The sequence below is a fragment of the Alexandromys fortis genome, unplaced genomic scaffold (assembly GCF_014885135.2).
Source record: "Alexandromys fortis isolate MF-2015 unplaced genomic scaffold, M_Fortis_MF-2015_v1.1 scaffold_33, whole genome shotgun sequence".
Classification (NCBI taxonomy): Eukaryota; Metazoa; Chordata; class Mammalia; order Rodentia; family Cricetidae; genus Alexandromys; species Alexandromys fortis.
In genome coordinates, this window is record NW_026067917.1 from 14,053,709 (window position 1) to 14,065,208 (window position 11,500).

The 11,500-nt window shown below is 44.0% G+C and overlaps 1 protein-coding gene across 1 annotated transcript in view; it reads left to right on the plus strand.

Annotated features, from left to right (window-relative positions):
- Positions 1–6,637: 6,637 nt before the first annotated feature.
- The window catches only part of Il1f10 (interleukin 1 family member 10), a 7,245-nt gene continuing 2,382 nt past the window's right edge, over positions 6,638–11,500 (plus strand). Inside the window, exons 1-2 of the mRNA XM_050140012.1 lie at positions 6,638–6,687; positions 11,018–11,077. Of these exons, the coding sequence (XP_049995969.1) occupies positions 11,046–11,077 (32 nt within the window). The 5' untranslated portion in view covers positions 6,638–6,687; positions 11,018–11,045. The remainder of the gene's footprint in view (positions 6,688–11,017; positions 11,078–11,500) is intronic.

Here is an 11,500-nt window from a genome sequence, read left to right on the forward strand (position 1 = left end):
GGGAAGGGAAGGGAAGGGAAGGGAAGGGAAGGGAAGGGAAGGGAAGGGAAGGGAAGGGAAGGGAAGGGAAGGGAAGGGAAGGAGAAAAGCGACCCTGCACTTTGACCCGGGATGATTGCAACCCTTGCGATTCTGAGCGGCAGCCAGCTTCCTAGGGCTACTGTGTTGGTTAGCAAGTTCCCTCCTCAAATTCATGTCCTTCCCAAATCTATGATGCTCTTACGGTGGCAGGGTCTTTACAGTTACAGCGCCACACTAACTCTCACTTGACTGGTGGCCTTCAAAAAAGGAGGACTCGACACCAAAGAGGCACAGGGGACAGGTCCATGTGACACAGAGGCAAAGGTTGAAGTGACGTTGCCGCCAGCAGCCAAAGAGGATCCCCGGACTGTGTGTAAAACCAGAAGCAAGGAAGATGGGAGGAGGGGTTCCTTCCTAAAGCCTCAGATGGCGTGCCACCTTGCTGAGGCCTTGACTTCAGACTTCCAATACCCTGAACTATCACACAATACATTTCTGCTGGTTTAAGTTTCTAAGTGTGGGTGATTGGCCCGAGCAGCTGGAGGGAACATGGAGCTTCTGGCGACCCCTGCTTCCTGGGGTTCATTCCCTCTACCGCTCTACCAGAGTTATCGCTGGACGCTGGAATACAGCGGAGGTGATAGCGGGCTACTGCAGAGGGTAGATTATAAAAGGCACCTTAACGGCTTCTTTGGGGGCCTGTTTCTCTGTACGCTGGGGGAAGCCAGACTCTATGCTGTAAGCGGCCCTGTAGAGAGATCATGTGGGGGGGGGGGACTAATCTCCCGTGGACAACAGCTGCATGTATGAGCTCAGAAGCGGGGCTTACCCAAGCAGCAGCTTTGACCCAGCTGCTGGCTCAATTACAGTCTCATGAGACACGGTCGCACAGCTGCCCAGCTCCCCCAGATTCCTGTCTCATAGAAACCCTGTGAGCTCATCAGTGCTGTCTCTAGACTCTGGAGTAAGTTGATAAGCTGCAGTAAGTAATATCCAATGAAAGAGAAACCTGTGCATTTGCTCCGTTATGATCAAAACTTTCTCCAATATTTTCATTTTTCTTCTCAAACTGAACACCAGCCCTTTATTGACCCAAATAACATATTTAAAAGCTGACCTGCTTCACCTGTTAAACTGTTAACCGGTTGCCATAACATTTGATTAATCTATAACCATCACTACTTCCCACCGACACGCCGGTTTCTGTCTCTAACACTCGTGCCTAAAATATTAGGGACTATGAGTAAAAGCAAAAGAAGGGGTCCAGAGCTGAGCCCCATGTATTTAGCTGTAGTTCACTTGTCAGGCCAGCTTGGCAGGTTGGCAGGTTAGTAGAAGGACCAGCCAAAAGGAGGGCAGGACAGAAGAGGCAATCTCTACCTGTCCTAAAATCTGCAGTCCAGATGGAGCTAGGATCTCCTGAGCAACAGGCAGCATGATTTCTACCACCTCATAAGGTCAGCTGACAGAAATCACTTGCTTTTCAACACCCTGCTAAGATATCACCTTCTGTAAGAAGCGTTTGAAGAGATGAGTTCCCGGGTCGTTTGCTATGATGATACTCTCTGGGCTTGTCTCCCCGTACAAAGTTGGCTCAGAACCCAGACAACCTTAAGGAGCTGTGTCAATATGGTTTTGAGCAATGTTTTTAAGCACCTAGATTAATACTTTGCAAACTTTTGGAGCATGGTCAATACAGAACATGGAAGCTCAAAATTCTGGAACATCCTCTCCCTTTCCTCCACCCATCTACACCCTTATAAAAGAGTAGTTCAAATCCCACCTCATCCTCAAAGGTCAGAGTGGTTGCTTCATCCTTTGTAAGGTGGCAGAATTCAAAAAGACTTCAACCTAGAAAGGTGACACTTCCAAACCCAGAGGGAAAGAAGAAACAGAAACACATTTGTTTTGTTGTTGTAGTAACAGCAACAGTAAAGGGAGGTATGTAGAGCCCGAGAGAGTCTGGCGTCATGGCTGTTCAAATGAAGACAACCTAGTGCTTTTAGATTTCTGTAATTTTGGTAGAAGCCACAGACCTGAGCCACAGCAGTTGAGGTTTGTGTCAAGCGCAGATGTTCGAGAGCAGAGATGTTTTAAGAGCAGGGCATGAGGGAAGAGATAAAGGAGCTTGTAACGGCGTAAGCGAATGCAGACAGATTGTCAAAATATAGACAGCTTTAATGGAGGAATAGACTTACAGAACCACTGTTCCCGCGGAGACCAGGAAAGCAGAAGAGAACGCTGGGAGCACGCTCACCAATTTTATAGGAGAACTTTAGCCTGAGGCGAACACGCCCCCTAAGGGGTGGGACTTATCCCTACAGGAGCTGATGGTGTTTATCCTGCAAAGACAAAATGCAGCCACCTCATGCTTAAAGCACCCAAAGGGCTGCAGGCAGGAGGATGCACTTGCTTTGTATAATTCCAGGAAGCAGCAACAGGACCACTGGGCACAGATTATTGGAGGACATTTTTTCCTGAATGGCCTCCCCTCCCAATTGTAACCTTAAAGATCAGGAACACCATTTATGCTTCTCCCAGGGGATACAAAGTCCCTGACCTTGGGAAAGTTATGGGGTGAAAGCCTGACCAACTATTTTTAAGACACCATAGCATTTAACCACTCGGCGGGAGATTCTGATGTCATGTCTAAAGGGTTTCTCTAATGTCTCTCACATACCCTGGCTCACAGCTGAGTACGGCCTTTCAAATGGTCATTTGTTTGTGGCTTAGCTCCCCAGCTAAACTCCGAAGTTCCTTAGACACTGTGTGTCTTTGACACAGCAGTGTAAGTGCTTGGTACACATTACTGATTGCCTAACAGGACACCTCATGCTTTGGTACTTTCAACAGAGGGGTGTAAACTTGTGAAGAATAATGAAGAATGAAAATTGGCAACAAAAGCAAAGGATGGATAACCCAAACCAAGCTCTGAAATCATTTTCAGGGAATGAGGAATCTTTAAAACCATTAAATATTTTATTTATTTGGTTTTGATTTACTTATTTATTTAATATCCCAGCCACAGTTTCCCTCCTTCCTACCCCCCACTCCCTCTACCCTCACCCTCCAACCCACTCCTCCTCCATTTCTATTCAGGAAAGGGCAGGTCTCCCATGGGTTTCAACAAAACATGGCATATCAAGTTACAATAAGACAAAGCACTTCTCCATGTATTAAAGCTGAGCAAGACAACCCAGTATGGGGAATAGGGTCCCAAAAGCCAGCCAATGGGTCAGAGACAGCCTTGTTCCCACTGTTAGGTGTCCCACAAGAAGACCAAGCTATACAGCTATAACATGTAGGCAGTGTGCCTAGGTCAGTCCCTGGCAGACTTCCTGGTTGTCTGTTCAGTCTCTGTGAGCTCCTATGAGCCCAGGTTAATTGATTCTGTGGGTTTTCTTGTGATGTCCTTGACCCCTCTGGTTCCTAAAATCCTTCCTACCTCTCTCCAGCAGGATTCTCCAAGCTCTGCCAGTCTGCATCTGTTTCCATCAGTGGCTGGATGAAGCCTCTCTGATGACCATTGGGGTAGTCACCCATTCTATGAGTATAGCAGAATATTGTTAGGCATCATTACGTTGACATTATAGTTTTCCCTCCAGTCATGTTTGGTTCTATCCTAGGTCTCTGGGTCATCCAGCCTGTGGTTCCTGGTGCTCCAGGCAGTGTCAGGGCTGAACTTACTCTCCTGGCATGAATTTAGGGTAGACCAGTCATTGGTTGACCACTCCCTTAGTCTCCAGGCCATCCTTACCCCCAGCAGAACCCATAGGCGGGACAGACTGTCCGTCAAAGGTTTTATGGCTGGATTGGTTTTCAACTCCCTCCACTTGAAGTCTTTCCTGGTCACAGGAGATGGACATTCAGGCTGTGTATCTGCTATTGCTAGGAGTCTTAGCTGAGATCATCCTCATAGATTCCTGGGTGATCCCCTTGTGTCAGGTGTTTACCTGACCCTGAAATGCCCCCCCCTTCCAGTAGTGTGGCTATTACAAATAAAGCTGCTCTGAGCATAGTTGAGCAAGTGTCTTTGAGGTAGGATTGAATGAGCTGAGAAAGAAATCAGGGAAACAACACCCTCTACAACAGCCTCAAATAACATATGTTGGGGTAACTCTAAGCCAGCAAGTGAAAGACCTGCCTGACATGGACTTCAAGTCTTTGAAGAAAGAAATTGGAGAACATATCAGAAGATGGAAAGATCTCCCATGCTCATGGATTGGTAGGATTAACATAGTAAAAGTAACCATCTTACCAAAAGCAATCTACACATTCAATGCAATCCCCATTAAAATCACAAGACAATTCTTTACAGACCTTGGAAGAATAATACTCAACTTCATATGGAAAAACAAAATACCCATGATAGCTAAAACAATCCTGTACAATAAAAGAACTTCCGAGGGCATCATCATCCCTGATCTCAAGCTGTAATACAGAGATACAGTAATAAAAACTGCATAGTATTGGCATAAAAGCAAACAAGTGGACCGATGGAATCTAATCGAAGACCCAGACATAAATCTACAAGCCTATGGACACCTGACTTTCGTCAAGGAAACCAAAATTATACAATGGAAAAAAGAAAGCATCTTCAACAAATGGTGCTGGTCTAACTGGATATCCTAATGTAGACAAAATGCAAATAGATCCATATTTATCACCTTCCACAAAACTCAAGTCCAAATGGATAAAAAAAACTCAACATAAATCCAGATACACTTAACCTGACAGAAGAGAAAGTGGGAAATAGCCTCAAACGAATCGGCACAGGAGACAACTTCTTGAACAGAACACCAATAGTGCAGATACTAAGATCAACAATTAATAAATGGAACCTCATAAACCTAAAAGTTTTCTTGAGGCAAAAGACACCATCAAGGGGACATAATGACAGCCTACAGAATGGGAAAAGATTTTCACCAACCCCACATCTGACAGAGGGCAGATTTCCAAAATCTATAAAGAACTCAAGAAACTAGACACCCCAAAAAAAAAACCCAAATAATCCAATTAAAAAGTGGGGCACAGATCTAAACAGAGAATTCTCAAGAGAGGAATCTCAAATGACCAAGAAATACTTAAAGATATGTTTGACATTCTTAGCCATCAGGAAAATGCAAATCAAAATGACTCTAAGATCCTGTTTTCTACCTGTCAAAACACCTAAGATCAAAAACGCAAGTGACAGCTCACGGTGGAAAGGATGTGGAGCAAGAGAACACTCCTCCATTGCCGTTAGGAGTACAAACTTATACAGCCTCTTTGGAAATCAATATGGCAGTTTCTCAGAAAATTGGAACTCAATCTATCTCAAGACCTAGCTATACCACTACACCAGCTATACTGCTCTTAAGCATATCCCAAACGATGATCAATCATATGTTAAACATATTATATTTCCAGAACAACACAATACATGGAAATGAATGATTATAAAACATAATTCAAGGGGGAAAATGAATAATTTTAACAAGAAATAAGGATTTGTTTTCTTTCTCCAAAAGTGCTTAAGGTGGTGGAAAACATGAACTGGATTCTAAATACAATAATGAAAACCTAGCAAAGTTCTATAGTAGCTTCCATTACCTCATACAAAATAAATGTTTCTAGGCATATACATCATCAACAAATTGTTAGTTTAAAATACCAACAATAATAACAGCAACAAAAAAAAGCAAAACTTGGGTCTCATCCTCATCCATCTTTTCTCGTTTCTCATTCTGTGATTATCCGGGTCTTCCTCACCAACTCCTTTGCAAGAAATTTGCAAATGAGCCAAAAAGGAAAATTACAATAAGGCAGTTAATCTCCAGAGAATATTCTGTCCAATTCTTTACCCCTAGTGGGGGATGTAAAAAGAATGGACAAATGGACGATGCCCAGATGGATAAATGGATATGTAGATGGTTGGCTGGATAGATAATTTGCTGGGCAGATGAGTGGATAGATGGGAAAATGGATGAACAGATGGACAGAGTTATGTAATTTCAACAAGATAACTGAGTTCATTGACCCTGCACTGTTCAAATTCTCATACTTCCTAATAGTCCAGGACACGTGGCTCCTATACAGGCCAATGTCTTCTACAGCCATGTTTCCTTATATACTCCATCTCAATAGGTTTGCATCAACTAATTAAATCTGAAAAGCAAAGGGTTCCTTCTCATCTTCCCAAGAAGAGCCGCACTCATGATGTAACCAGCCCCTGCTTCATCATGACTCCCTGGATGCATCTGGTTCCCAGCAGCCGTAGTCTTTCTACTTCTGGTCCTTCAGACCTTTCCAAGTCTCAAATGGAACCCCACGGAGCATCAAAGATGTTTGATCCCAGCATTGTTTATCTAGCTGCAAAACCACTAATAACACAGTCAATGACAGTAGCTACAGAGACAGGAGGTCACTGTCTGGCCTCTGTCAAAGCTTTATGGGTGACTCTCTCCCCTTCCCACAAATACTCATTAATCTCCCCACCTCCTTATTATTCGTACTGTGTTGAAGATATTATGAAATCTTTGGGCTCTTCTTCCCTGATCTGGAGGCAATTATAGATTGCTGCAGGCCTGTCCCACCCTGACCAGACATTATAAACACAGTGTTGATGCCCGGAAGAAGTCAGTTGGAGGTTCCAGGCATCAGAGTTCCAGACACCAGGATCTACAGGTCAGTGGTGACAGATTTTCTCTCTCTCTCTCTCTCTCTCTCTCTCTCTCTCTCACACACACACACACACACACACACACACACACACACTTTTTTGTCAATGCCTTCAAAATGCCAAGTTCTCCAAGGAGCAAGGAATGCCTTTTACAGAGTGTTGTGTGATGCTCTCTAAGTTTGGGAGCACTTGATAGAATTTAAGGAGAAGTATAGATTTTGTTAAAGCAAAGTCATATATTTGAAACCTCAAAGTCTTCTCAAAAATAATCATCTAGACCAGTAGTATTCAAACAGTATTTTGTTTGTGACACACAGACATTCTCTAGAGATATTCTGTGACTCACTTCAGTAGGACAGTAGGAATACCACCAAGATGCTAATGTCTCCACCACCTCCTCTGAAGCAATTCCATCACCCCCTTATCTATCATACATCCAATTGTGGTTTTTTTTTAAGAAAAAAGAAAATTTTTCTTGTGAAACTTAAACAGTTTTGAAAAAAAAATTATCTTACCCAACATCTCATTGCTATGGGACTAGATTGGAGGCCCAGGGACAAGAAGAATCAAAATGAATTAGTAGCAGAGTTACTTCTGGAATCCATCCTTGCAGTCAAAGCCTGATACATGTGTTTCTGTGTTCTCGTCTTAAGTTCCTGTGTGTGTCAATCATGTGGTTGGAAAGAGCTTCCGATGAGCTATATACACTATGCTTCATGATTTCAGGATCTTATCAACTTTTATAAGGCAAACAATTGTCTTAATGTACACTAATAAACAATATAGTAAATTTTAATAGGAGCTCAGAATAGTGTTATAACCATAAAGGAGAGAATCATTAAACTTCGAGTCATGGGAACCATAGTTTGACCTAGAAAGAACCTTGACAACCACATAATGTAATGCCATGAACCTGAGCATTGGCCGTGAGGATACGTGACCCGGTGTGTTTGAGCGCTCATTCTCGGTTGTTGTGCAATTGGACAGACAAGGTACTGAGCCCGTGGGTACTGAAGCCACGCCCAGTGACCTTAATATGAGTGACGTGGATGATCAGTGATGAAGGGGATGGCTTTGGAGCAGAGAAACCAGAGGCAACACCGAGTGTGCCCTTAGAGAGGATGAGGAAAGAGTCCTGGAGAGAGAAATGAGACCATATTGCACAAGCAAACTAGGGTGAGATGGTGGCAAAATAGGTGGCCATTGTGGATTCTAGAACTGGGGAGTAGTATGGTCAAAGATGTACTTTCAAAATGAATCCCGTATGCTTTTTATAGATTGGGTTGCCGGTCCAGCAACCAGGAGCACTAGCTTGTTTACAGTAGCACCTGAAAACAAAAATAAAGTCACATTTTAAAGGAACGTCTCCTAAAGAGGAAGAGAGGTACATTTTCAGTGCTTCTCGGGGTTTGAAGTTCAGGGATGAGAGAAATATTAGAAAAGCGAGAGAAGTAGAATTGAGAGAGATAAGTGGATCGAGAGAAGACCATTAGCCTTACACATATCTGGAGGACATGATGGCAGCACTTACAAAGAAGAGGGTGGACTACGGACTGCTGAAGCTTAGCCTAGGTCTGGGAGGCATTAGTGCAAAATGATGGTTGCAGCTGTAGGAAGAGATGGATTACGATTCCATAGCAAATGAAAATACAAATACATAGGACATCTCCTTGTGACTTTTCAGCCTTAGGCATGACCCTAGGAAAGGGATTCTACAATGTGCCTCTGATAGACGGGGAATTGGAAGAACTCAACTAATGTCAAAGATCCCAGGAGGTAGTAAGAAATAGAAAAAATAATTCTTAAAATGCCTTTGGTTTGGGCTCCATGAAGATTAGTATTGTTCTTGGAGACAAAAGGCTTCATGTAGACAATGTTAGAGAAAATGAAAAGAATGCTGGGGATCGCAGCACTATCTGTTGGAGGAACTCGATGCAGGGCAGGAGAGTTAGAGAAGTCTGAGTCAGCCAAGGTCCGTGGCCAGGAACAAGTCAGAGGAAGAAAAGGGGGACATAGACCCAAACTGAGTGAATGGTTGTTTTGGGGATTAACAAGGAAGGGAAAACTTTGGCAATCAAGTGTGAAGAACATCAGGACCCCAGGCTTCCCGTGTGACCACAAACTAGAACAAGCAAGTAACTTCTTACTCTTCTAACACGATCTAGCCAGAACCTAAGCAGAGGAACCCTACATGAGAGTCTATAGGAAACTTTGAAAGTCTGGCTGTGCCAAAATGGGTAGTTCCTAGAATCCCAAGAATCCAACTTAATGAGACCAACACTGGATTTCTGTTGCCTGTTGGAGCTGACATTGACCAAGAGTTGGAGTCGACCTGGATGGGCAGGTTCACACACACCTACCAACTTCATCGGCCCCTCTTGGGCCTCAACCCAGCTTCCTGGCTGCTCATACTTCTCTGCCACAACTAAAGGAGCCTTGGTGGTCTGGCCCAAAGGGAACACGTCATCAAACAGCCTTGCTTTGAGGTTGTGCTGTTATTAGTTTACATGGGCTAGAGGAAGAATTCTCTATTCTGTACTGCTCCAAGTGTGGTCTGGGGACCAGCAGCATTTTCAAGACCTGGTTGAATGTTTAAAATACAGTCTCGGGCCTTACCTCAGACCTAGAGAACAACACATTACTTCAAGCACTATTGAATAAGGCCAGGGAGAAAAATACTTGCCGAGTGTTTTGGCACCTATGACTTTAACTAAACACTTGGTATTTTTAAAGAATAATGCTTACTTTACAAAAGAAATCAAATCTACTACAGGAAAATGTTAAGGAATATTAACCATCATTGATGATCCTGCCAGCCATGACTGAACGCTGCAAAGGAGAGCACCAGTGGTCTTTGCTCCCGTGTGTGGATCTCCACCTGCCTATGAATTGATTAGAATTATAGTGTGTACGTTATTTATAACCTACACTTTTTACTTCAAATATCTGGAAATTTTTATGCCATAAATGTCATCACTGATGAGCATATGCTTCTTATTTACTGGAATTGTCATTTCCTTTCGGCCAATGGCCTATTCTTGGACAAGGAGAGCACTCCCAACTTTCCAACATTGTAAAAATATCCAATTGAACTATTTTATAACTAAACACTTGGGCAATTTGGCCTTTCCCTTCCCCTGGCACATAGCAACAGCACATGCAATCACAGACGAGACAGGCTGCTAGGAGCCTGGTCCGTAACGCCAGCCTTTGTGCGGAGTCTTCAACCTCATCAGCGCCCTGTTTTCTTCACTCTCAATAGGTCTCAAACTTTTGCCCAGTTGCTTTCCAGTAAAAAAAAAATCCACTTGGGCTACAGTCCCATTTCTTGTAATAGCAGACCACGGATCTCAGTGACACCGTGGTGGTCTCAATGCCGTCACCAGCATCAGCCTCGTCTTCCTTACCTGCCTCCCTCAGTATCACTTCTTCCATCTCCAAGTCCTGTGTCTTCCCGCATTCTTCTGTCTCATTTTCTATTCTCTTACATAGAGATTTCTTTCTTTATCCCCCTTCCTGCTCAGGATGAATGAGATCTACTCAGTAGGCCCAGACACCCCTGCATTTACTCTTAGGAGCTGTTCTCCTACTGTAGTCTGTCCTAAGTTTCTTGTGTGCTGTTCTGGATTGGACTTTCTGGGTGATCACTTTAGGGAGGAGCTCTAGGCTAGGGTACTCCTCCAGGAAGGAACACAGTCCTGGGACGCTTTGTGGCTTAGAGTTTATGTAGGTCACTCTCTTCAAGTCAGGGCACTCATTTTCAAAGCTCATTTCAAAATCTCTATATATCCATCCTGTTCTGATTTTCACCTGAAAGAAAAAAAGAGAGGAAGGTATGTGGACCAACTCCACACACATGGCAGCAGTCCCCAGTCCCAGGAACGATGCTTCCTAACCTTAGACCCTGCCTGTTCTCCCCAGCTAAGGTGTTCTCTCCTATGCTAAGTGTCTTACACCCTGCTGGGTAAGGAGGACAGAGCAGGGTGACCATCTGGCCAGGCTGGGAAATGGGACTGAATCTGCCCTGAGATTACCCCCTATCTGTGGAAAACCCACCTCTCAGCCTGGGAAGTGCGGTGGTAGGCTCTTTAGGTGAATCTGCTCTTTAGAATCTCAGCAGAGGCTCATACCTCTGTTGACTAAACCTGATCTAATGGCCAGGAATTAGGAAAAGGCAGAGCATCCTAGAATTGGGAGGGCTGGGGAAACCTTGGAGGATTCTGCAATGCCTACAGGATGGGAGCAGCTTGTGGCTGAGTATCTCTGAGTCCCATCATGGCTGCCCCCAAGTACACACCGCTACTCTTCTGACAGCCTGTGTCTTCTTTTCCCCAGTGAAGACCAGACACTCCCAACAGCAGGAATGTGTTCCCTTCCCATGGCAAGATACTACATGTAAGTAATTTGGGTGATTTCTCAATCAAGGGGTCTGGGGAAACACATAAGAAGGGAAAGGGCTGAGTTAAAGGATGAAGCTCTTTCCTTTTTCCTAAAGGAAAGCAACTCTTCCTTTTTGCCCAAAACGACAGCCCTCTTTCCCGATAGCAGACTAAGAACTTTGTCAGGAGAGTTATTACTAAGTCCATTTTACAGATCTGGAAATTGCAGCTCCAAGAGGTTGTAGAACTTTCCTCATGTTATATAACCACTCAAAAGAAGGAAGTGGGGTCAGACACTGTGTTCTCTGAACTGGCATATCTGGCACTTAGAAAGCTCAGGCAATCTTGAGTCCCAACGGCAGCATCTTTACGGTGACCTTAACTGATACCTAGATAGAAGAAGAAGAAGAAGAAGAAGAGGAGGAGGAGGAGGAGGAGG